Raw genomic sequence first — 27,621 nt, 5'->3', positions numbered from 1 at the left:
ATGTTAACAAAAAGGAGTTCAATATTTACCCAAAAGAAGGGAAAGAAGGAAAGGAGGCATAAACAAAGAAGACATAAAATGTTTAAACCTAGCCATGTGTCAATAGTTACACCAAATGTAAATATAACTGTACCTCAGTTGCAAAGCAGAGATTATTGGATTATATTTAAAGGATTGAACTATATGTAAAGTTAGTTACATATAGTTCTACATGAAACAACTTTACACACACACACACTCATTATTCAGCTATGTAGAAGAATAAGATCATGGTAGTTGCAGAAAAATAAGTAGAACTATAGATCATCATGTTAAGTTAAACAGACAAGTAACACATCTTTTCACATGACAACGGTCACAGAGAAAACTAAGTTCTGACAAACTAGAATTGCTAAACTCTATGAAATGTTTTTGACAGCTACTGTCAGCTCTACACAAACTCTTCCAGAAAGTTGAAAATTAAGAAATGCTGTCAAAATTCACTATATATAAAATCAGCAATGCCTTAATATTCCAAACTATAAAAACCATAATGATAAGAATACAGAGTAATATGATTTGTAAGATTAGTTGATAAAATTTTGAACAATTTTATACAAATTAAATGCAAGTATAAAAATTATGACTAGCCAGGCGGTGGTGGCGCACGCCTTTAACCCCAGCACTCGGGAGGCAGAGTCAGGTGGATCTCTGTGAGTTCAAGGCCAGCCTGGTCTACAGAGCGAGATCCAGGACAGGCCCCAAAACTACACAGAGAAACCCTGTCTCGAAAAAACAAAAAAAACAAAATTATGACTAAATGCAGTTTACATCTTGAATTTAACATTGACTTAAAACTTGGGAATAAATTAGTGGAATCTCTATATTAATAAAATACCCATATATGACCATTTCAATAAACAATACTCATAAAAAGTATCTGTGGGTAAATGACACTTATCTAGAAAGTCTGAAGTTCTTCTTGTATCAGAATAACACAAAGATGTCCCATTTACTGCTCTATCCAATACTGTACCACTGTATGAGAAGCCTTAGCAAGCGTAATGCATAAAAGGACAAAAGAATGGGTGATGAGGCTATGGTACTGGAGTCATTCATAGACAACATGTAGTGAATCCAAATCTGAAGGAAGCCCACTGGATTTGGTAATTAGGTTTAGCAGTGTTTTAGGACCTAAGATAAATACATTAGTATTAATTCTACTTTAATATATTAGCAGCAAATTATAAGACTTTTAAAAAATGCATATTAGAAAGAGTTAAAGGGAGTGGGAGACAGGAAAGCAGGATAGAGGATGGAAGGCCAGGGGAGGGATAAATAACATCAAAAGCCTTTAAAAAAAAGCAACATGGAATCCTACTACAATAGAAACTTCCTAAATTTTATACATACATAAAACTAGTTTAAATGGAGTTACCTTATAATGGGGTAACCACAGCCACATAAAAACTCCAGCATCAGCAATGCATTACCTCGTTCAGAGTTGTCAGCCAATGGGGTCCTACAGGTCCCCCCCAATATTACGGATATTGCTATTGTTCTTAGCTACTCCCTTGAACTAGATGACAAGACTCTACTGTGGAAGACACCATACACTTGAGTCATGAACATGGAAAAATCAGGTGGGTCCTGACCTAGAAGTGTCATCCCTAGTGGATAACTTTCATGGTCCTAGAAGGGGCTATGTATGCTACCAGAGGAGAAAAGCAAACATCAGTCTCATCCAGGTGTGAAACTTGCAAGTCACAATAACAACCTGCCTGGCATGATATGCCTATTGGCGCAATAGTGACTCTACAGGTAACCAAAAATGTTCTGTCCTGATTTAAGATATGCTCCACAAGATAGAACCCATAGCTGCCATTGTTAATGAAGCCAAAACTCTGCACCTGGATGAGTCATAGGCCCTAGGGGAAGATCTACTACTTACATGCTAGATGGATATAGCAACAAAATGACACCTAATAACTTATTGCTATACAATAGATAAGTACACTACTCAACCATCATTAAATACGCTTCTTTTTGCAGTAGATGGCAATTAATACAGAGACCCATAACTAGTCAATATGGTCAAGAGACTTTGGCATACCAGCCCTAACGGGATCTCTATTTGGGACACTTGCATCAAGTCTCTTCCCCCAAGCAGCAGGAATCTTCCTAGAAGAGGGGATGGAGAGATTGTAAGAGTCAGAGATGGTGGATGACTTCAAGAAAACAGTCTTTCTCAGATAGAAAGAGGGTAGATTCACATATGAACTCTCAGCATTTGGGGCAGAATATACAAGTATACTTTGTCCAAGCTCAAGCCAGACAAAATCTCCATATGGACAGGGGAAGTGAGCACATAGTTCTACCCTTAGATCAGAAACTATTGACATTTGATAGCTGTTGGGAAAGGCAGAGTCAGTTTTCTTTAAAGGTGTGACCTCTAATAGATTAGCCACACTCCAGGGCAGGCCCCAAACCCAAGAGCAGTTGACCAACATGAACTTGACTTGATGAGTCTGAAAAAGGGGAAGAGAAGAACATGGAGTTGAATTGGTAGGAGGGTGAGTGGATCTGGGAGGAGCTGGGGGAGAGAAGGTGAATATGATCAAAACATACTGTACAAAATTCTCAAACAATTAATACAATTTTGGGGGGGGTTTCAAGACAGGGTTTCTCTGTGTAGTTTTGGTGCCTGTCCTGGATCTCACTCTGTAGGCCAGGCTGGCCTCTATTCCACAGAGATCTGCCTGGCTCTGCCTCCCAAGTGCTGGGATTAAAGGCATGCACCACCACCACCTGGCTTAATACAAATATTTTTAAAAAGTGTAACAGAGACAACAGCATTAAAAAAAAAAACCTTTGGAATAAAATGGACCTTAGATGTAAAAGGTCTAGATACTGAAACTTTGGGATAAAATGGTTAACAAAACATGCTGAGAAAAATAAAACAACTATAAAAATGAAGATGAATACCATTTTCATATAGGAAAAGACAGGACATTCCTAATCTGGACAGATTAAATGCAATTTAGTCAAGCTTCCAGTATGCTTTTTTTGGGAGGAGGAGTGAAAAAAATAGTTCTAAAATTTGGATATAAACTCAAAATATTTAGAACAGCCAAAACAACTTAGATGAATAGATTAGAGTGTTCTGAAAGATTTGCAAATACATAATGAGATGTATATTATTCATACATGGGTATCTGCAAACACATTCCATTATCATCATCAATATACATGTGAAATAACCAGTATTCACATTCACAACTGAACTCTAAATGGATCACAGACATAAAGATGAATCAAACTGGAATCTTAAACAGTTACAGGTGAGAACACAAAGAAAAATACTTTTTGTCCTGGGATGGGCCAAGATTTCTAGGCTACAGCCCAAAGCACAATTCATAAAACAAAGCATTGGTAAATTGGTGTTCATCATAATTTAAAAACTCCTGTTCTTCTGGAGACACTTAGTGATTGGCATCAAATGAAAACGCAGCCAGCCAGGAAAAGCTACAAAGCATGTACCTATTAAAGGTTGCCTCCAGAATATCTAAAATCCCATCTAATTTCATAGCATGAAAGAAAATGGCTCAGGAAAAAAGGAGGGGGTGGGATATATGAACAGACATTTCACTCAAGATACCTAGATAGAAAATCGACACAGGAAAGATTCTTACCATCACCAGTCGCTAGGGAAATGTACTTAACAGCACAATGAAATAACAATGGGACTTAACTAGAAGGACTGAAGTGAAACAGCATTTATGATTTTGCTGAGTATGTGTAGGAAATGACTCTCACACACATTTTCATGGAAACTTGAAATGTTACTGCTGCTTTATAAAATTTTGCAAAAAAAAAAAAAAAAAAAAAAAAGGAAGCATACACCAAGCATATGACCTAGAATCCTAGGTATTCTTATACCAGATGAGAAAGAGAAGCCAGTCATGATGATGCAACACTATTCCCAGTTGAGAAGTGGAAGTAGGAAAATCAGTATTCAAGGCCATCCTCAGCTACATATCAAGTTCAAGGCTAGCCTGGGCTGTATGAGACCTCCCATCTCAAAACCAAAACAAACAAAGCAAACCAAACAAAAATCCCACATATATCTATGCAAAGACTTGTGTAGGGATATGTATTGCAACTTTTTGTAATAATAAAAAATTATAAATCTTCTAAGTGAATATATATACCTATACAATTGGGGAAGTATTAAGCAATTAGAAACAAGTGAGCTATATGCATCTGCATACTGTAGATGACTTTCAGAATAATTGTGCTGACTGAGAGAGGCAAGATGGGAGCTGCCAGTGAAAACTTCTACTTGTACAAGTCCTAGGAAGTGAAGAATGATGCATGTAGCTTAAAAGTTGAACAATATTGCCTGGAATGGAAATAGGGCTAGAAAGAGAGATTACCTCAGGGCTTGTTGGAAATACTGGAGGCAATGGGTACACTATCTATCTTGGTTATGGCAATAGTTTTCCTGGTGCACATGGATCAAAACGTCTAGCTGTCTACTTTAAAAATGAAGTTATTTTCTGGCAATTGTATCTCAATAAAGCTGTTTAATGGGATTATCTGTTTTTCTTTTACTTTTTCTTTTCTTCCTTTCTTTTTTTAGACAGAGTCTCCCTACATAGCTCTGGCTGTTCTGGAACTCCTTATGTAGACTAGACTGGCCTCAAACTCACTGAGATCCACTTTCTTCTGCCTCTGGAGTGCAGAGATTAAAGGCTCACTATTTGCGCCTTTAGTCCTTAGGGACCTACTCTTATGTTCCATCAGTTTTTGTCATTCTCCCTTCTTCCATACAAATGGCTTTGCATTGATAACCCGGTATTTAGGTCAGACCCTTTCTTTTATGCCTTATGCCACTTCTTGCCCTGGTGTCTCTTGTGGTCACGCTGTGTGTGTGAGTGTGTGTGTGTGTGTGTGTGTGTGTGTGTGTGTGTGTGTGTGAGAGAGAGAGAGAGAGAGAGAGAGAGAGAGAGAGAGAGAGAGAGAGAGAGAGAGAGACAGACAGAGAGACAGACAGAGAGACAGACAGAGAGAGAGACAGAGAGACAGAGACAGAGACAGAGAGACAGACAGAGACAGAGAGACAGACAGACAGACAGAGAATCACAGAGAAAGACAGAGAGTGAGAGAGACAGAGACAGAGAGAAAGACAGAGATAGATAGAGATTATTTCAGTTTTTCCTGTTCCTCCACACTTTTCAATTTGAAGAGCAGACTCCCTATTATGTAAGTCCCTAGTAGGAAGCATATAGTTCGGAGTGATGAGCATCACACCCGGGAAACTTGATAAGACACAGATTGCTGGGTACCACGCCCAGAAGTCCCAATTCGTATTGGGTGGTTCAGAGGTTTACATGCTAAACGGCTTCTAGGCAGTACTGATGATGCTGTTCTGACACTACATATTCGGAGTTGCTGCTGGGAGACCTTGGGCTTTGGCGTTTGACAGAGCAGGGTACAAGTCTCAGCAACATTCAGAGAGCAGTTTACCTACTTGAGCTCAGCTTCTGTTTCCTGCTCCGCCGCAAATTAGTAATTGTAATAGTTTCCTGTTCATAAGCTTGCTGTAAAGATTAAATCTCTTAATACCTTTGATGCCCTAATATATTTATCAGAGTGTAATAGATGAAATCTGGTGTTCCAATTACATTAACTACTGGTCATTAGAACATGTTTGTGAATACACTCAAAAGAGGCAACCTGTTTCCCTTGTTAAGTGCCTTAGCAGACATTCCTTACCATCTCCTTCTCCCAGAATGCCAAGTTCCCTGATACTCTCTTTAGGTGCCTAGATCTGGTGTCTTTCTTGTTTTCTTTGGTCTAGTACCTCTCTATGACTTCCTTGTCATCCAGGCTGAATGCTACCCTCTATGTAAACTAATTGAGCCAAGTGTATCATGGGAAAACATAATTAAAAGCTAGTATTTTAAATACCCAATATCTCAGTTATTTCTTCAAATGTTTGTATACTATTGTGAACATATTAGCAATGGAAGCGGTTGAGAGGGAGACAGTATTCCACATGTGTAGATACGCACTGTGGCAAGTGGAAGGGGCATTTTGATGAGTTCAGTAGCTTTCCAGTTTATTTGGGAAGACTCTGCATCGAGGGCTGATTGTTTGACCCAACTTAGACACTATTGTGTTTATTGAGGTCTGAAACAGAATCTAAGTTTTTAACCCTCAATTTGCAGGACTCTTGGCTTGAAAAGTCTACATGTTTTCCTCTCCCTAGGACCTCTCCTCCTGTGTTGCTGTGAACACCTTGCATCATGCATGAAATCACAGAGCAAATCCAAGCAAGCCCAGAAAAACAAACAAACACAGGCAACCCCTCTCCTCAGGCATTTGACACGAGTCTTTTTACCCTGCCTGCTTCCCCTGCTTTAAGTCCTGCCACAGGAAGCTGGATGAAGGAGTCTTCCACCATATGGCTATAACACTACTGACTATTTTGTCATTTCAAGGTGCTGGAAACTAACCGAGCTTAGCCTTTCAGAAGGCAGGTGTATTGCTTTACGGACCTTTCTGCAAAACACATAAAAGTGATGAGTGAAGGGAAGGAAGAACTAAGGGCTGGCTGGTTATCTACCCTGACACGCAGGAGTATTTACAGCTTCTCTGTACCCTTGCCTCACAGGAATGAGGCTCATGGAGGCAAACATGAGCAGCACGCAGGAATTTCCTCTTTCTTTCATCCAGCCATACGCTTCGGAAGAGCTCTGACACTGCTGATAGATTGATTTGAAGTAGCCCAGAGCAACACTAAAATACCACAGGTGTTTGCAAGGGCTTTCTGCTCCAGCCCCTGCAATTTCTGCACAGCACAGGAAATGTTGGTTAACACGCTTCCTTTGTCTCTGGTTTACGTCACAGTTCTGACTTGCTTTCTACTTATCTAATTTGTTCTCTAGAATTAAATAATATCCCCCACAGTCACTTTTCTTTCTTCATGCTGATGCCAAGACCGATTTTCTGAGTTTGTTTCTTATCTTCATGTAAAGTCTGGGTGATTTTATTCAACACCTTCAAATCATACATTTGATATGTCCTCATCAAACAATCATCACTTTCTTAACTATTGAAAAAATCAAGTCAGGCCTTATGTGAAATTATCTGATATGACTGAAATTAGCCCAAATCTTCCTAAGCCTCTTCTCTCTCTCTCTCTCTCTCTCTCTCTCTCACACACACACACACACACACACACACACACACACACACACGGTGGGTACTCACACTTATAATCTGTTTCATTTATAAGATGTTCAAAATGTCCCTAAAGATTTGAAGGCAATACTGAGGCTTTGATTATTGAAGATTCTAGTTAAGTTACACATTTTCCTGCCATTGGGGAATCTTGGGCTTGTCAGGTGACTAATTCATAAAACAGAGGCAGGCAGTTAGTTTGCAGGTACAGAAGGACACAGCCTAAATGACAGGGAGAGATGATCCAGAGAAGAAAGCACTCCTGGGTGAGGTGCTACATTGTGTTCCAAGGGGCAGAGGATGCTGGGAGACAGTTCTGGAGAAGGATGTCTGCTGATAACATATGCTGAGGAAGTGTTTGCCCTTTGCATGTGTTTTCTCAATTCCTGGTGTAATGATGATAATTAATCTAAGAACTACTAAATGTAACACCAGCTCTCATTTATCAAGTCCTTAGCCTTATATACTCAAGGATGCTTCAGCCATTAACATACTCAGTCTTTATAATTAGATAAAATACATCATTAAGAAGAATACTAGCTAAATCATGTCATTAATTTTGCACTAAAATGACGGACACATTACATGAAGTCTGTATTTAACCAGTAGAATCCTTATGTGCCTACAGTGAGTTTATAATGCTGTACTTGATTTCTCAGGGCAATCCGTTTATCCTGTCATTTGAGATATGCAGGCCGGTCCTTTGCTGAACCAAACTACACTTAATAAACCTTCCTTCCTACCACAGAACGCATCTCATGTTGTCCATTGGAAAACTCTTCTGTATGGCATTACACATTTCAAAGTTAAAATAACTCAGAGAATCGAAATTTAAAAACAAATTTTATCTCCTCTTCAATCAGGTAGAATATAGGTGTTTATTCATTCATTTATTTAAAAATGTATTTCTATCACCAAGAAGATTTGTACTATGTGGGGGAATCAGACTCATTGTCCTAAATAATATGTGGGAAAAAATAAGCTGTCCCCATATTAGAGGAAATATGGTGAGAAAAATTCAAATTATCTTTGAACATTGGCCTTCTAATCTGCATTGTCTTAAGACCAGGTAGCCACAGCAGTTATACAGGAGATGTCTTTAATGGGAAATGAATGTGGTCTTAATTTTCATTGTGTCAACATTGTAAAGTAAGGCTTTTGAAATCCAGTTTGCTGATGAATTAAAAAGTTGGTTTAAGAGAATATGAACATCAATATTTCCCTTTATATTTTGGAGGATGTTTTATGAAGGAAATGGGGAACTATTGTTTGTGGCTGATCAAAGTAGCCATTTATTACTATTCTGCTTTGCCATCTACTTTACAGGAATATGGTAATCCTGACTTTCCGTGGAAGAGTCAGTGAAATGCAGACTTTGAAGCTGCCTGGCATGGGATGCGCTTTCATCCTGAACTAACTATTCAGAGGTCTCTGAAGCCAATGGATATGTGCTCTGCTCTTCCCAGAGAAGGGCTTCATGTCCAGCATGTTTATTTTACAAATGTATAATGTTTGGTACGAATTGTCTACCTAAGAGAAAGTGAGAAAATATTAAATTAAGGTGAAAGACTTGCACTCAGTCAAGACCTATTTTTTTCAGAATAGTTTCATGAAAGTGTAAATGGATATATTTAAGTGCGTATTTTAGCAATTTCCCTAATAAGTGCATAAAATGGGCAATGAAGATTTCCTTTGCTTGAAAAAAGAATCTTAAAAAGGAGTTGAAAAGTCAAGTGGAAGAAATTATTAGTTGGTTAGTTAATTTACAGAGTACAAATTACAACAAGGAATCACAGCACAATTTCCACTAAGTGACATGCCATTAATTATTTAATCACAAAATTGTAAAAGTAGAAAAAATTATGTTATCTTGGCTATAGATTTTTCTGTTTTCTATTTTAACTAATAATTTTAGATTATAAGAATAATATACATTTATTATAAGAACATAAGCATTATTAATACTTTGCATATTTTCTTCCAGCTTCTTAAAAATAATAGAGTCCATTATACACTATCTATCTATCTATCTATCTATCTATCTATCTATCTATCTATCTACCCATATCTATGTATCTATCTATCCATCCATCCAACCATATCTATCTATCTATCCATCTATCTTCTATCTATCATCTATTATCTACCTATGTATCTTACATAGACTTAGCTGACTAGTTTAACAATATAGTATGAATATCCCTTTTTGCAGGAGAGAGATGCCTTCATTTTTTTGCACCATTATATGTAATGTTCTCTTAGTACTTGTGTTGGTATACTATAATTTTAATGATTTAAGTTTTACAGATTTATATTTGTTATTAATTAACACACATATAATGCATTTCATTATGGCATTTTCATAAATGATGTGTTTCACTGGACTTCCCTGAGACCCTTCCTCCCTCATCTAGTAGTTCCCCATGTCTCATGTATTCTACTTCCACTCATGGTCTCCTTCTAGTTTTATAACCTATACCACACCAAATCTACTCAAATATGTAAACAGTAAAATCATAATCTGTATGTGAAAGGAACATGCATCATTTGTGTTTCTGAGTCTGAGGTACCTCACTTAATATGGTAATTTCCAGATCCATTCATTTTCTTAAAAACTTCATGATTAATTTCCTTCTTTTAGAACTGAATAAGATGCCATTGTGCATATGTATCATGTTTTCATTATCAGTTCATCACATAGGCTGGTTCATTTCTTGCTCTTGTGAGTGAGTAGTGTGGCAACAAATATGGATGTCCAAATATCCTTATGGTAGGACTCAGGATTGGCAAATGATTGATATTCTTAAATATTTAGATTCCAAGTTTTTTAAGGATTTTCTATCATGAAACAGTTTCACAATAAAAATCACTATGCAAACACTTTTATATTCTTACTTGATTATTTCTAATCAATTTCTGGAAATGTCACTGATAGATAGAAGAACCATATATTTTCATTGCCTTTCAGAAAGGAAATGTCCTTGTTGCAGTCACCTGTATGTGATTTACATTTACCCTTTCCCAGACTAGCTATTGCTTTCTTTTAATACATGCAGTGACATTAATAGAAGTGTATACTCTTTGATCCACATGTGTAATTTTCCTACGACCAGCTTTTTACTTGCTTATGTATTTAGGAAGATTTCCATTCTTCTGAAAAATTGACATAGTTATTTTAAAAATTATTCCATGATTTCTTTTTTAAATTTAGACTTTTAATCCAACGAAAACTTATTTTTATGTAATAGACTAACTAGGGGTATAATTTTATTTTAAAAATAATGACTCTAGATAACAACACCCTTTTACACCAGATACTTGTATTGACTATATATTAAATTTTAGACCTTCAGCAATGATTTATTTTGACTGTCAAGATGATACGACTTAGAATCACCAAGGAGACACACTACTTATTGTATCTGTAAAGGTACGTTCACGGAGTTTTTTTTTTTTATTTTATAATTTAATTTAATTTTACATATCAGCCACGGATTCCCCTGTCCTCCCTCTTCCTTTCCCCCCCCTGCCCTCCCCCCCATCCCACCCCCCATTCCTATCTCCTCCAGGGCAAGGATTCCCCTGTCGTGCTAGAACTCTCATCCAATGACTGATGGAAGCCGAAGCAGAGATCCACGGCCAGGCCCCATGTTCACAGAGTCTTAATGGGAAGGCCCTCTCTGCATGGGTGTGGCGCTGTCATATGGTCAGGGCCTACAGGAGCCATCTCTTTCTGCAATGGGACCAGCTTCTCACAGTCTCACAGCTTTTGCCACCACCGTCAATTATATCCTCTCTTGACTCCATGAGCCGAAATAAACATGCCTTCCCAGAAGTTACTTTGGGTAAATAGTTGACCACATGAGTAAGAAAATTAATCAATACACCCAGGGAACTTTTCCACTTTCTATTTCCTTTTGTTTGTTTCTTACTGCAATTCAGATATCACATTTGAAAGGTTAAAATTATAGTTTTATGCATTATTTTTCTATAGTTAGTTAGTAAGTTGGGTTTCACCCTGTTACTAAATGCATCCTCTATTGCCATAGATCAGAATACAGTGGTATGTATCTGTAACCCTAACAGTCGGGAGACAGACAGGATGGTGACAAATTCAAGGGTCAGCTTTGGCTTTATATGTAGGGCCCATCTCCAAAAAAAAAAAAAAAAAAAAAAAAAACCCTCAAATATTTTGTCAACTTATAAAAATATTATATCACATAGATAATTTGATATTTCCTTTTGATTTATTATGAGAATTAGGAACTTAATTTTTTACTCATTTTAATTTGGTGTGTCGGGCTGGAGAGATGGCTCAGCCGTTAAAGGCTAGGCTCACAACCAAAATCTTAATTTGGTGTGTCTTATTACATTTTAATTACTATTTATTTATTTGTGCATTTATTTTGTGTATGTGTGTGTATGTGTATGTGCGTGCGCGCGCGTGTGTGTGTGTGTGTGTGTGTGTGTGTGTGTGTGTGTGTGTGTGGTATATGCATGTGTATATATATGCGTATGTATGTATATGCACCGTGTGTATGTGTGTGTGTAGTCAGAGGACAACTTGTAGGAGTCAGTTATTCTTTCCCTTAACAATATAGGTCTCAGGGATTAAACTCAGGTTGCAAACTTGGCAGGAAATGTCTTTTCCAGCTCAGCCATTTTGCTGGCCCTATCTTAATATATGTGCATATATATATATATATATGTATATATGTATATATGTATATGTATATCTTACAGCACTTAAGTAAACTGCTGTGACTTTAATTAAAAATTTACCCTAAAATACCATTAATTATTTCTTTATTATTCATTCTTTTGATCTAAAATGTAGTCTGATATCTATTGTTGGTTTTTAAAAATAAAATTTAAATCTACATTTATTTATAAAAGTTTTATGATAATTTCTCATAATTAGAAACTCTAAATATGAATAGAATTGTTCATTTGTGACTTCACGTATGTGGGATTCCTAAGACAAAAAGTGTATGTGCTTGAATTTTGTATATATTATCAAGTTTCCTTCTATATCCATCAACAATGTGCAAGAATGCCTGCTTTACCCAGTGAAGTAGATTATCAAACTCTTGGCATTATTCTTGAGTGAAAAATTGAATCAATTAGGAAAATTTCATCTTCTTTCTTATAAGTATATTGGAACTATTCATATATTGATGGGGCAGTTTTTGTTTTATTTTCTCTGGAGCATGTTTTGAATTAGTCACCAATTTAAAAAATAGAGACATTGAATTTTTACTTTATGGATTTCTAATAGTCCTTTATGTAAATAAGGATCCTCTGTGATATTAAGATTAATTTTTGTTCTAGCTTTAAATCTGTATAAATCTTTTTTTTTGTGCTTTTACACAATGTAGAGAATTTTGTTCTGTCACTTCAAGATTATATATCAATTTGCCCAGGTTTTCTTTTGAGAAAATGATTTATATTTAGTGGCTGCAGATATAGAGAAATGGAGTTTGGGTCTGCAGAAACCCACTTAAATGTTGAGTGGTCAAGGCAGCTGTCTGTAATTCTACATGTGGAAGTTGGAGACAGAGAATCCCCAGATCCAACTATCCAGAGAGGCTAGACATATCTTCAAGCTCTCAGCTTGATTGAGAGACCCTTCCTCAATGAATAAAGTGGATTGGAGAACATCAACCTTGAACATCCACACTCATGTGCATCCACATACGTGCACCACACACATGCCAAAGTATGCATATACACACATGCATACCGCATATACACACATGCATACCACACACACGGAAAATGTAAAAAGGAAATTATACTTAATCTGATGAAATTTGTCCTGAATTATAGGATATGAATTTAAAAATATTTTTTTCAGATAACTATCCAGTTGTTCCAACACAATTCTTCTATAAACCATCTCTCCAGTGATTTCAGATATGATTTAATCATGTACAGAATTTTCTCTCATAGTTAAGTCTGTTTATGAACTTTTTATTATATCCCATTGGTATCTTTGCATTGGGCACCAATGCTAGTTTTATTTTAATGACATATATTTTATTATATTGTATGTGCATATACACATATATAGAAATTTGCACATTCCTTTTTACCTTGCCATTTTCCTCAATTCCAGTATAATTAATATTTAATTTTCTTATGTTTCCAAATATATAGTGACATCTTTTGTGTATTAGGAGAGTTTTCCCTGTTTCTAACTTTTCTTCTCCAAGTCCTCACTTTTGTTGCTAGTTAACTGGTTCTTACCATAATATGAGCATCTTATCTATCTGCAAATCTCTTCCTACCTATTATCTATCTAGATCTATGTCTCTCATATCTCTATTACCTATCTATATTTCCCTCATTCATCAATCATCTATCTGTATGTCTGTCTGTTATCTATCTATCTATCTATCTATCTATCTATCTATCTATCTATCTATCTTTCTTCTTCATCAATCTATCTAATCTATTTAACACTACTTATCTATCATCTATCTAAAATGTTAAGTAAAAAGTGATGTCACCTAACAAGGGATTTTATTAGGATTGCCATTAGTGTTTGCCTATCAAACATGATTCTGTTCCTTTTGCATGAGGTCGTTAGCATACAAAAGCTATCCATTTACTTTATTGAGATGTTTGATCCTTTTTCTTGTGGTGGTGGTGGCTGTGGTGTGACTGTGGCTGTGTGGTGGTAGTGGTATGATTGTGGCTGTGGGTTGCTGTGACTGTGGTTGTGTGGGGATAGTGGTGTGACTGTGGAAGGTGGAGACAGGGTCTTGCAGTCTGGCCTTAAGTTCATAGTCTCCCAGCTTAGATTCTTAAGAGTTAGGACTGCAGGCACATGCTACTTAATGGGGTTGTCACCAGCTTTGCTGACTTTTATATAATGTCTTTAACTGTATATAGAAATGACAGCACAATCTTTCTTCTCAAATCTAGAAATAAGAGCAATTATAATGATAGAATTCTCGTGTTAGCTCTTCCCAAATCTGCCATCAACCCTACTTGATCAGAATGCATAGATTTGAACTGCTAGTCTGTTTGCTAACCAAGTACAAAATCCCTTCCCCCAAATCTCTGAAGACAAACAGTTTCCCATGAATCTGAATACAAATTAAGGTTAAAATATGGTTAAAACTTGACCTGATGTCTGTGAGATTCATTTTCTTTACTCAATACTTGTAATGTGATTATTATGTTTTACAGAAATGTCATGTTATTCATTGAAGAATGTTACTTCATACCACTGGTGATATATAGCTTATAAACCATACCCACCCATAAATCTATGAATTAAAGATATTAAATATGAACTTAATTGTATTTTTATTTAAAAATTTTCACTTAAAATCATAAATATAGCTGCTTCTATTTCTAGTTTGAAATCATTGTCTTTCTTTAATCAGTATTATGCTCTATTACAAAATGTGGACACCTCTTTCTTGCATCTTCTCTGGAAGTCTAATGGCATTTAAATTGTCTTTTTCTTAACTGTAGGAATGAAATTTTTAGAATATGAAAGTACAGTAGGTATTTAAAACATTAACTCAGTAAGGAGGCTTATGGAAATGAAAGCTAAGTCCCATGCGTTCACATCCGGTGCTTTATGTACCATTCTAGTCACTGAATCTTCGTTTAAAAGCTGATGTGTATTTTTCTAGAATTCTTCCTATGTAGTGCATAGAAATAATAAAAGTATGTACTTATACTCAAATCTGATTAATAGTGAGTTAAGATTGAGCATTGTTTATAATTTGAACATCATATTTCTGACTTTCCACAGAATTCTGTTATTTTTGTGGTCAGCATGTATCTACTATACTAAAGATAGTAGTTCTTTTCTCCCTTTACCTTCTGATTCCTAAACCCTACAAGTAACAATTGAATGATTATATTCATTCTTTGCCTCCCTCTTCCTCTGCTTCTCTGCCTCCATCCCCTCCCCCTGCCTCTTCCTCTGCTTCTCTGCCTCCATCCCCTCTCCCCTCCCCCTTCCTCTGCTTCTCTGCCTCCATGCCCTCCCCCACTTCTCTCTCTGTGGCTGTTTTTGCATCCACATGTGCATGTGGATGTATGGAAATCAGAACTCTAGATTGTGTGTCCTCCTCAATCACTCCTCATCAAACTTTTTGAGAGCAAGCCTTCCACTGAAGCTGGGATTTACCAATTCAGATAGACTTGCTGGCCAGTGATCTCTAGGGATCTGATTGTTTCCACCTCTTTAATGCTGCAGATCCAATCACAGGTCTTCAGGCTTGTAGAAAAGCATTTACTAACTAAGCCATCTCCCTAGCTCTCATCATAAACATTCTACTATATAACTAATACTAGGTGTCTATCTATTCCCATACAACTTAATGTATATTTATTATATGCATCTCATTTCAAATGTATTAAATACATCACACAAAAATACAATAGATATAGCATGCATTGCTGTATTCTATTATCTTACATGGCATAGAAAATGTCAGTAGTGTGTTTTTAAAGGCTGTGATACATTTCACCACTCCACTGAAAACAATAAGGTTTCATGTCACCTTCTCACTCTTAAAATGCAGGGAAAATTCCATGCATGAATGTGGGACAAAATACACATTGTATAATAGTCAACTTTAAGTGACATGAAAATTTGCACAGAAAATGCTTTCTTAAAAGTTGTCCAACATTTTCTCAACTTTTTTTCGGTCAATCTTTTTTTGTCAATAAGAAGTGTTGCCAATATTAGAAAATACTATCAATACAAAATTGGTATCTCCTTCCTGTAATTTCTGATTCCTTTTGGTTAAGTATATTACCCAATTTGTTAGGCAAGATTTTCTTGCTCATTTCTTCCCTCAGGGAATTGGTATTTATTTCTTTCCTTTCCATTTCAAGAAACACTGTGTGCACATTAGGGCTGTTAGCAATTGTTCATGGTAAATCTTTAGAAGGTGTTAGAAACTACAAAGAGTATTCATTTTTTGTTTATATATAACCTGCCACTCTGATGTATTTTTCCTTTCCCCTGGCCCTTCTGGCTAGCCAACTACCGGCCTGGCTTTCATGACCATTAAACTGGGAGAGAGTAAGGAGTGTGGAGTTAACCATTTGAGTAAGGCTTGTGTCTAGAGGGTTAGGGGAGGGTCCTGGCTCTTCTAGACTTCATGAGGTAACTTGTCCATCAGAGGCATAAATAATGACTGACTTATAATCCAATGTAAACAAAGTCTATGAAAATGAATTTAACAGTTTTGGTGCTTTAGTTATCAAATATTTAATAACTGCTTACATACTTTAACTGCAAAGCCATATGTTTGGCATCTATAAACATGGTTTCTAATGACTTACAATAAAAGCATTAAGATGAATGGAAAACTCAAAAGTTGCATGAATAATTAAGAATACAAAATTGCAACTAATGTTAATTCACACTCCAAAAACAATATACATTCTTGGTTCCCAACTATACACATTATGATTGGTTTCCAAATATTATAATATTTAAATTACACCCTAAACTGAAACATTTTTGTTAGCAAATACTATACTAATACTAATTTATTTTTGTATATTATTAGAACAAATAAGCAACAACCCTTGTAAATAGTGCTCATTAATTAGCAATGGAAATTGTGGCTAAAAGATAAGTCAAAGTAACACAATATTATGATATTTATTTTCCCTCCAGCTCTTCTACATAGGTGTCGTCTCCTCCTATTTTCTTAAATATGCTTAGAAAATTAGCAACTCAAGTGTGGGCTCAGTCTGCTTCATTAATAAAATACAGGTCTCAGGGGCTCTCAATGGTCCTTTTGATCAATGTCCTTCAGCAGTGATAAAACTATGTTTTGAGAACAATTATCAAATTAATGACATTTAGTAATAGAAACATCTCTTAATACTATGTTATAGCAAGAGTCAGTCTTCCTACTTATTTAAATCCAGATTGATTTCCCTTATTATTTTATAAAGTAATAATGTGTTTGGAAGTAGCAAGATGAAGCAGATGTGGTCTTTGTGTACTATGTCATGGACACAGCCTCAGAAAACTTAATTAATGCACTGTGCATTTAGCATAAAGTCAGTTATATGAATAGGTGACTCAAAGCTCATTCATTACATATATGCAGAATTGTATTTGAAGACAAATTTCTAATATATGATAAATGCAAACTAATCTTGAGTTATGACTAGACATGAAGTCTAGATGTAGTGTAGGCTTGTGTTAGGTATCTGGGATGATTTATTAGATGCATTCTTTAATACTGCATCCTAACTACATGGACTAGATTCTCTAATTCTGAGAGAATGCTGAGTGTGTACAGACAAGTTTTTAATTGTAAGCACTTACTCTAAAAGTGGGGCAAAGTTAACAAGGACTACCCAGGGAAGAAAATATTCTCAAGGACCTATTTAGATGGTTACTTCCAAACCAAAAAAAAAAAAAAAAAAAAAAAAAAGATCTCTAGTTAAAGACTTGTCAATCCTATTTTTAAAGATTGATTGGGTAGCTGAGCTTTCCTTCTTTTTATCCTTGGAGAAAATGAAAAATAACAAGTCCTCTTCCACTTTAGACCAACCATTCATATACTTCATGACAGTTACTTCTCCCCTGGGCTCTTTCTTCTGGACAAATTATGCTAACTCCTTCAGTCTATCCTCCCAGGTCCTATTTTTTCAACCATTAAATCATCTTACTGTTCTTTCTTGTATCTTTTCCAGTTTCTTTAAGCTTTTTCAGAAATATGAAGTTTTAAATCGTGTATCTTTGCATATATAAGGCACATTAGAACTTCGGGTGTGTATTTATTTCCAGCTCTTGAGACAGAGATGGTCACCATAAGTCAGTTAGATAAGAAGAAAAAGAGAAGTCAAATGGACAGTTTAATGACTTAGCATAATGGACGTCTATGCTAAGAAACAGGAAAGTCTATGCCCAGAAAAACATCAGAAGGGGTCATTATTAGTGGTTTGGGAAGATACCAAATCACAAAATCTATTTGTAAAACAATAAGAGTCATTTTTGTTTTGTCTTTTAATAACTTGATGCTATTTTAAAACTATCCATCTGTCAAGGAAAAGATTACTAGGAGAGAAAATGTGAATTTAAACTCTATCTATCTATCTATCTATCTATCTATCTATCTATCTATCTATCTATCTATCTATCTGTCTATCAAGAGCACATCAATTTAGTAGTAGCGTGATGACAAGGGCTACAACCACTTTTCTCCCCAAGCACACGTGACTGTGAACAGGGCATTTGTGGATAGCTAGTGATGTATTCCCTCCCCATTGGCAGAACATGACCACTAGGAGGAGTGTGATTGTATGATCTTTGCTGTTATTGTCCTGGAAGATCATTGCTTTGCAATGTTTTCTCTATGGCACTATGGTGATTTCAGATGACTAAGATACTGTATTCTTTTCAACTATTCCATTTTGTAATGGGGAAAATGAACCCATAATCTTATATACAAGTCACTTTCCTCATCTACAGCAATTCTGTGAGGACAGGGCTCTTCTATATTGAAAATCTTGGTTAACCCCTTACCCCCACGACACACACACATCAGTTTCAGTCTTTCTTGCTTGAATTTAAGTACAATTATAATTGAATTTATATCCTTTGGACAACTTTAAACTTGAGGTCTTATTTATGTCCAAAGCAAAATACCTGACATTTGCTCCAATCTCTGTCTTAGGATGCACTATTCACCATGAAATTTGGAAAACTGCTTCACGGGCTCCAAAATAGCTAGAAATTCAATCACTATAAAATATGGTACTGAGTTCTCTCCAATAGTTGTTTTATAAATCAACAATAAATAATAGGGGTCACAACAAAGCCAGATTGCAAGAGTTCTAATTCCCCAGATGAGAAGTTACTCAATTCACCCATCCCTAGTACATTTTCACTTTAAGGCTTTAGAAAAACATACATGCCAGCACTGCCCGTATTGAAAAGCCAGAGGCAGATCTTAGAGGGCTCTTATACTGAATGGCATGCATGTGTGAAATACTAGTGTCTTGTCCTAACCCCTAACCCCTTCTTGAAAGCTAATGCAGGGCATTCTTACCATTTTTGCAGACAGGACAACATTGTTCTGGTTCATAGATTGGGTTGACACACTCAGGAACTGCGCAGTCTGCTACAACACAGTGAACTTCATTGCTGGGCTCACAGCGACACCATTCACATGGAGAGGGCTAGGAACAAATCTCAAATTAGCCCCTTTTCTCCTATAACTCAATTCTTGCACATTCATATGCTGTCAGAAGACAAGACATTAGTGTTTATATTGACTTTAATTCCAATTACCACATGTATGATCATTCTGCCCCCGAAGGAAGACAAACTGTATAGTCAAGTCAAGATGAAGCACATCTCAGGTCTCCGTGATTAATGAGTTGTTCTACATCACTGCCCTACTTTTTGGCAAAGTGTTTGGACAGCAAACCTGCCAGTTGGTCATTTGGTTTTCAGATGCACTGAATGCTTCACCTTCCTCTGGGAAAGAAGATGGTATTAGTACATATGAAGTCAATTTGCCATTGGTCCTTTTTGCTTCCTAAGAAAGGTGGGTTGCTAGGAAATGAGAAAATGTTAAATACATATCCTGACCCTTCCTGTGAATGCTTATTCAAGGCAACTTAAGCTTAAATGACACCTTTTCAGTGTGAATGTTACAGAAAATTATATTTGGGATCCAAACATTCAGATTTAGTCTCCTGAATTAATTTCTGAATACCTTACCCTTGTCTGCCTGCTTTGGGACATGAACTAAAATCAATTGACCTAAAAAGCCACCATTTAAGCAAGAGTCAAAGACTCTAAAATGAAAATGGGAAAATAATTAAGATAATACTAAGCTGAAAAGAACTTTCATCTTTACAGTACTTACCAACCAAGAATGAATGGATTTTCAGTTTCTTTTCTAGAAAGTACAAGTGACCCTTTCATCCTATATAGATTCGCACTCTGGACTTCAAGAATCTTAGACTCCTAGGATGTTGACATTCTTGGAAGCCATACACTGTCCACACTTTTCCAACCAAGTTATTTGCTCTTAGGAACTTCTGCCTCAAGTATGATGCCACAGTTCTGCACCTACTAACTCATCTAATGGAACCCTCTTTTCCTCCTCTGTGGTTACTGTCCAAACTTCTGATCTGTTCCTGGTTCTTTCAGAAGCAATTATCCAAGTAATTTGTGTAATCAATGTCCCCTGCCACAAGTAGTTTGAGTGAGACCGAAATCAGTGCATTGATTATTTTAAAAATTCATTTAATCTCCATTTTGTGATTGAAGAATGATAGCCCACTCTAATTATCTTAGTTTTTGGATAAGAGAATTAGTTAATAGAAGCTGTGGTAAAATATTGTCATGTTTAAGTGGGATAGATTGGTTTATTGAAGATAACACATAAACTCTCTACCAGTTAAGTTTAAGCATTGTAGAATAATCCATCACATTATCCCATGCTTTGTCATGAACTTGAACTTCATTATTACTAAGAAATTGTATATTATCAATTTTCTTGCTTCTGCCCTAACCCAACAAGGAAAATTTATTTTATTCTCATCTCATGGATGACTGAATACGTTGACAGAGGTTTAATAGTTTTCTAGGTCCTATGGATAAGCAAAGGGCAAAGATTTAAAGGTAGGAGTGTGACCAAATTCCATCCTGCTGTTTGCCAACAAGAAGCACCATTCATCATGCCCCTCATCTGAGTAGCTGATATCCTAAGATCTTCATACTTGTCCACATAGAGCAGGTCCAGAGGAATAACCACTAACATTGGGAAAATCAGTTTAATGGTGGATATGTACTTCTTGCTGACAAATCTACTAATTCTTGCAGTTAGTGTATGAAAGCTATTGTGGAAATTTATCAGTGAAAATATGAGTTGTGATACTGGAGAAGGGACATTTATCTTGTCATATAGCTTGTATTTGGGCAGACTGTGGCATCCTCAAGTCTTGAAGCCTAAAATTATGCTTGGTGGTGTCTTACAGAAGTTAACAGACAAAGACCGAAACAATAAATGGTGGAGTCGTGTGCTGAGGCCCACCTTGGAATCCCAAGAAGTACTCTCAGGGAGAGCCACGACTACAAGGATGGGTGATAAACGTATGCTGGAGATTTCAAAAGGGTCTTGAGTAATGAACTAAATTAAGAAGACAAAATTATTTTCCTAATTCTCAGTACCTCCTAGTCATCCTTGACCTGGCTTATTTCTGTTCTATAGTCATCCTTTTCAGGCCACAAATCTCTCATATTCATGCCTGTCATTCCCCACCATATCCATCCTCCAGACTCAGCGTGGCTAACATGTATACTCAAGCCCAGCATGGCATGTCCACCCTCTAAGCTGCCTTCACTTACCCAGTTTTCAGACTGTGATCCAGAGGAGTCTGAGTAGTCCTGCCTGCACCCTCCCCCACCTTTATTTCTTCAAACATTAAACCTCTGGCTCTCAACACTGTCAGATTCAACCCACTGACCTCCTAGCTTGAGGCCCCTTCCTGACCTTACCAGCCTTGCCAAGTCTTACTGGCTCTGATGACATTGCCATTCTCTTTCTCAAACTGACATTTCTATGGCCTCTGCCTTCCTTTGCATTTTTGAACAGATACTTTTCAGATAGTGATAAGTTAGTAGAAGCAAGCACTCAGCTACTTTGGTGTTAAGTTCAGACTTTTAAAATCCCTCCCACCTAACAGTATAAAACTGCAAGGCTTGGTACTTCTGATAAAACTTCCCATCTTAAGCACTAAGCTGGTTACAAATTTCCTTTTATTGGATCCTTCAATGTGAAAACTACAGATTAAACCTAAAAATGTTCCCATAAAATCAAAGATTAAGGAATAAAGCTGTCTTTGGAGGAAAAGAGAATGCTGAAATAAGTAGATGGGAAAATATTCTTACTAGTTTTTCTATCTTTTTAAAAATAAGAACGCTAGCCGGGCGGTGGTGGCGCACGCCTTTAATCCCAGCACTCGGGAGGCAGAGCCAGGCGGATCTCTGTGAGTTCGAGGCCAGCCTGGGCTACCAAGTGAGTTCCAGGAGAGGCGCAAAGCTACACAGAGAAACCCTGTCTCAAAAAACCAAATAAAAATAAAAAATAAAAAAATAAGAACGTGTGGAACTATGTGGTTTTGTCAGCTACATCTTTGGGAAGGCAGAGGATGAAGTGACACCATTCTAATGTCCCTGAAAATGCATCACTTCTAAGCAATATTTGAAAAATATTGTAATATTTGATACATTTACATTTTCATAAAATATATTTGCAATTATGATTATAGATAATATTTATTTGTTAATGTGCATATTTGGTGGTATGAGTACTATATGTATCTTATAAATGTAGCATATCTCTAACTTAGTGGTTTAGAATGGCTAATGTGGAACTGTAAGCAGGGACTATGCAGTTCACCTGTAAGTCCCACTGTCACCAAATACATTGCATTGCTGTCCCAGTTTGCCTAGATCACAAATGTCTCTTGTTCTTGAACTCACATACGAGAATATGTATATATTAGATGAATATGATTGGATAAAGCAACCAGTGACTTAAGTATTGCCTTAGGTAACTAGAAGATAAATTTTCACCCTTGGTAGCAGAATGGGAAACATGGGAAGATACATCTGGTTAAAAATGATTAGCTTCCAAAGACCTTGTAGCTGAAATTGAACTGCAAAGTCACCATGATCTGAAAATGTTTGGAGAAGACGAGGGACAGATTGGAATCCTGGAAACAGCGTCATGAATACTCTGGGCATTTTAAATTGGGAAAGTAGCCTGGGAACTAGAAACTTAAGTTACTGGAATAACAACATAGTTTTAGAAAATGGTCAAATATTTTCATTATGAGAATGTGGGAGCCAATGTGGTCATCATTGAGGGTCATGGTAAGATTACAAGAATATGGTTTTGCACACTGGTTGGTAGAATTGCCTATGTGTTTATAGAAATGTACAATTGTTTTGCATTCTGAATGCCTGAGACACATTCTTCCACATCTGAGGAAGGCCCGGATATGAGATATATATGACAACTGAGTCGTTGGGAGTTATAGGTGTCTATTGGTGCTATTGTTCCAATTATCCAGGAAGAAATGATCACTGTCAATAAGGCTTGCCATACAAATTCCAATCTGAAAGTTACAAGACGCATACAGGAAGCTCCACATTCTCTGTCACCTATGGTGTCTGTTCAAAAGCCACCTTTAGTTCATAATATTTTTTTACTGTTTTTTTTTAACATTTTTTATTTGTTCTTGTCTATTGCTTTCATAGATTCTAAGCTGCTTATAACACATTGTTCAGTTCTGAATTCTCAGCACCTAGAAGACGTCTTAGCATGACGATAAATATTTAACAAAATCTACAACCATTTGTACAGAATCTGCATTTTCTTATCTACTGAGCCACACCTCTAGCAGCTTTATCTGTGCTCATATCATGTGTGGAAAGGATTTTGACTCAATGGGATGTGCACATTTTATTTAAATATTATAAAGCACACTTTGAGGGTACATATTTCTGACTATGAGTCATGAAATAACTATTTGGGTTCCAATATTATGTTGGCGAACATAAACTCGCTCTGCAGAGGTAATTTTAAATTCATAACATTCATTGTGAAGATCACAGGTAAGTCAATCTACAAGTAGTCCATTGACTAACTTATCTAGCAGTAGATGATTACAGATTTTTATTGCATTAGAAAATACTGTGCCAACTAAATTTAAGGGCCAAGTATATGCAGTGGAATTACTAAAAGATCTGAGAAAAAGCTAGTCCTAGCACTGTCTGTAATGTGTGCCAAGATGAATGGTACTTATTTATCACAGTGATTTTAGTATGTTATGAAATATAGTTTTAGCAAAAAGTCCTGGTTTGAAACATACCTTGAAAAAAATAAAAAAGGAACAAAACACCTCCAGAGTATTCTGAGAAAGAGAAACTTGATTCCTAGAAATGTCTCTGGGAATCTTTTTAAAAGCTGATGAGCAAACACAGGGATGGGTGGGATAGATTCTAGAGGCCAAGTTTTGTTGCAATAACTAAATCAACGACTTTATTTCTGACCAAGTGATATCAAGCTCCTTGCACTTAGGGTTGTTTCATTTCTTTGATCATGAGCAAAAATTATCAAAGAAAATATAGCTCAGCTCCCTTTTACAAAGCAACCCATTCCAACAACTACTTAAAAATCTAATCCCAACAAGCGAGAAGTGTTGCTCCGTGAAGCACTCTTCTTTTGGAGATAATATATGGCATAAATTTTATCACTTTATGGAACAAGTCTCATTACTTCCAGACTAGATGAGAAATTTGGAAGACTCTATTTCAGATTTGCTGATGCCTGTCAGGAATCTCACTGTTCACTTCATTAAAATATACATTAACTTACAAAGCACAGGAGTATTTAGCATCTACTACCGTTCCTGCAGACTGTGATTTCAATGCAGCAGATGCCAACAAATAATCAGCAGACCTGATGGGTTTCAACCAAAACTCACAATCATGTGAAAGATGACCTATAGAATCTGATTAAAATTCTCCTTTGTGTTCCTGATCTAATGAGCTTGTGATGACCCCTCCAGCGAGCTGCCCTATTGACTGCAGTGTTTTAGGAACATTGGATTTGAAACTCATCAAATTACAGAGACTCAGCAGGAACTTCTCTAAGAATATTAATACTGCTGAAGCAAATAGAAGAACCTAATACAAATCTGCATGTCTATACCTACACATCAAAATCTATTTATGCCTATATATCTCTATCTCATCTATCTGTATATTCATCTATCTATGTACATTTATACATTGCTGTATCTACATAGCTATATCAATATATATATACCTATCTACCTATCTATATTTATCTATTGATATCTATATCTACATATGTCTTTCCCTCTCTCTCTCTCTGTATGTCCGACAGCAAATGTGTATACATGTATCATTTGAATGATGGGTTAAGTAGCAATAGTTCTGGCTTTTTCTTAAGGAGTTTGTGATTTGAAAATATATTATGGGATATCATTGCCTATATGCTCATCAAAAACCTTTCAATTTGGCTGAAAATAAAAGCACTTTATAAAAATGGTTGTAAAAAGTGTCTTGCTCATGCATTTATAATAAACCAGATAGCTATAAACTATAATTAAAAATGTGCAAATTCAAAACACTATTTGCTTACTACAAATAGTTATCAGCATTATTATATAATGTAAAGTATATAAAGTCACAATACTAGAAAAATGATCCATCTATCCTGCCCTCAATTGAACAACAACCCAGAAGTTAAGATTTAAACAGGTATATTTTACTATTATAACCAAGTTTTCTCAGAATAATTACTGGTACTGTTATAATGGAGAACTAAATTTTATCTGAGCTTGAGGAAAATATCAAAAGAACAGAAAACAGATAAAAGACCAATCTTAAAGTAATTATGAAGCAAAAAGAAGTTCCTTTGTTTTGAAAAGTTCAGCATTATAGTATAGTAATATTATTCTGACTGTATATTGTTTCTTTGAAAGGGTTTCTTTTGAAAAACAGCCATCATTTTGGCATGTTTTAAAATATTTTGCAATTTTTAGAATTTAGTACAATGTATTTTGGTCATATTTACAAACCCACTTCCTCTCTAACCCTCCCAGATTCATCTCCAATGACTCCCCCACAACGTGATGTTTTTACTTTTAATAAAAGGATAACTGATCAACTCCAATTTGTGAGATATTGCATGTTGACTTGATACCGCCTATTCTAATAAATGGATGATGTGTAGAACCAATGCATTTTTTAGCTGTCAAGAAATTCCATTGCCCAAATCCAGCTTTTCTGAACCATGAATAGACAGAAAAACAAAACATATGCAAGGGAAGTATAACCAAATGTATACTTCATCTGCAGTAGCAGGCATATTTTTTGAATAGGCAAAGTACACTTATCAACAAAATGTCAGGGAGTTTTTTGTTCTTTAATTGGTGCTAAAAATCTTCAGATGAGAATCTGAAAATATGGAAAGGTCAGAGTAAAGGCTTGTGAAATGTCTGTCACACTGACACCTGTGAAGGACTCTAGAAAGGCAGCTGCTGGCAGCCCTTTCCCAACAAGCTGGTGGGAAAGCTACATTTGGTCCATGAACATCCTATGACCATGTACATGGGAGCATGTTCATCAGAGCCTGGATATCTCTGTGATGAGGATGCTCCATGGATCACACATTTGTGCACCAGGGAAAATATACACAACTGTATAACTTCAAAATGTTCCTGATGGTACTTAGAAGGACAGACTGTTTGTATCAGCTGGTGAGTAGTCATTGGCAAGAGCATTAAAAAAAAAAACCAACGTAGTTACAGGAGAATATGAGGTCATGAGAATTCTATACTCTCAAAGAATCATATAAGAAACAAAGAGCATCAGTATCATTTTATAGAAATAGTGAAAGGAAGTGATGCCAGAAAAGAGATGATAAAACAACATTGGCAGGTAGCATTGCACAGTTGGTAGAGAACCCACATCCTTCAGAGTCTAAGAGATGGGACAACCGTACATGCTGCACTGGGAAAGAAGTAGAGATTACTTCCTAAGAACTCTTTGCCGCTGTCTCAGTTTTCTCTAGGCAAAGATTTTCTAAAAGTTGAGCTATTTTTTTCCTTTTCAGTTCGGCAATAACATTGTATATGGATGTGCTATGAAAATAGGCAATTAAAAGTTACTTATATTAAGTGCTTTATAATTGTTAATACCAACATATATGGTTCCAATTGGAAGGCCAAACAACTTCCTCCTGATTTTTATACTTCATTATTTTATACTTAGCTCATAGCTTACCCTGTTCTAAGAAAATATATTGGGATGGCTTATGGGCAATGAAACCGATGTATATTTTAATTAAGAAAATCTTGACTGAGAAATTTCTTGACAAATTCCCATGTGCTAGCCTGTGACTTTGTAAACTTGTGTGCCCGTTGTCTGGGCTGTCTGCAGTGGGGAATGGTTGTATGATAATGTAGGATGGGGACATCTGAAGGAGAAGTTCTGCCATCAGCTGCCCTGGTTTTCACCTTCGACAGATTCTTCAGCGTGGGTTTTCTCATTTTTAAGAAGACGCTGAGAAATACATAACCTTTAAAAAAAGTTTCTATTCTATTACATTTTATTTGTCTCCTTTGTGTGTGTTCTGTGGGGTGCACATGCCACAGAGTACATGTAGAAGTCAGAGAACAGTAAGAAGGGGCCAGTTCCCTTACCTTCAACAGTGTTTTAAATTTCTCACTGGACTGTTTCAAGACTCCAAGGGAGTAATACAATATGTGGAAAAGCAGGCCGTCCACGTGGCTTTGGACTTGTCTTCATCATAGCCCCAACTGACTAGTCATTCTCCC

At 36.3% G+C, this 27,621-nt stretch overlaps 1 protein-coding gene across 6 annotated transcripts in view; it reads right to left on the bottom strand.

The window, feature by feature from the left end:
- Positions 1 to 27,621, bottom strand: part of Vwc2l (von Willebrand factor C domain containing 2 like) — a 161,811-nt gene that overhangs the window by 114,250 nt on the left and 19,940 nt on the right. For 5 of the 6 annotated variants that reach the window (XR_008220863.1, XM_052749781.1, XM_052749782.1 and 2 more), the window contains one exon: positions 19,281 to 19,410. The exons of the other annotated variant lie outside the window; for it this stretch is intronic. Coding sequence is in view for 4 of the 5 variants with exons in the window: in XM_052749781.1 (XP_052605741.1) it covers positions 19,281 to 19,410 (130 nt within the window). In the remaining variant the exon portion in view is untranslated. The remainder of the gene's footprint in view (positions 1 to 19,280; positions 19,411 to 27,621) is intronic. 6 annotated transcript variants of the gene reach the window in all.

The sequence above is a fragment of the Peromyscus californicus genome, unplaced genomic scaffold (genome assembly GCF_007827085.1).
Source record: "Peromyscus californicus insignis strain IS unplaced genomic scaffold, ASM782708v3 Scaffold_21__1_contigs__length_65335640, whole genome shotgun sequence".
Taxonomy (NCBI): domain Eukaryota; kingdom Metazoa; phylum Chordata; class Mammalia; order Rodentia; family Cricetidae; genus Peromyscus; species Peromyscus californicus.
Note: the sequence above shows the minus strand (reverse complement) of the source record. Positions and strands in the feature narration are given on the sequence as shown.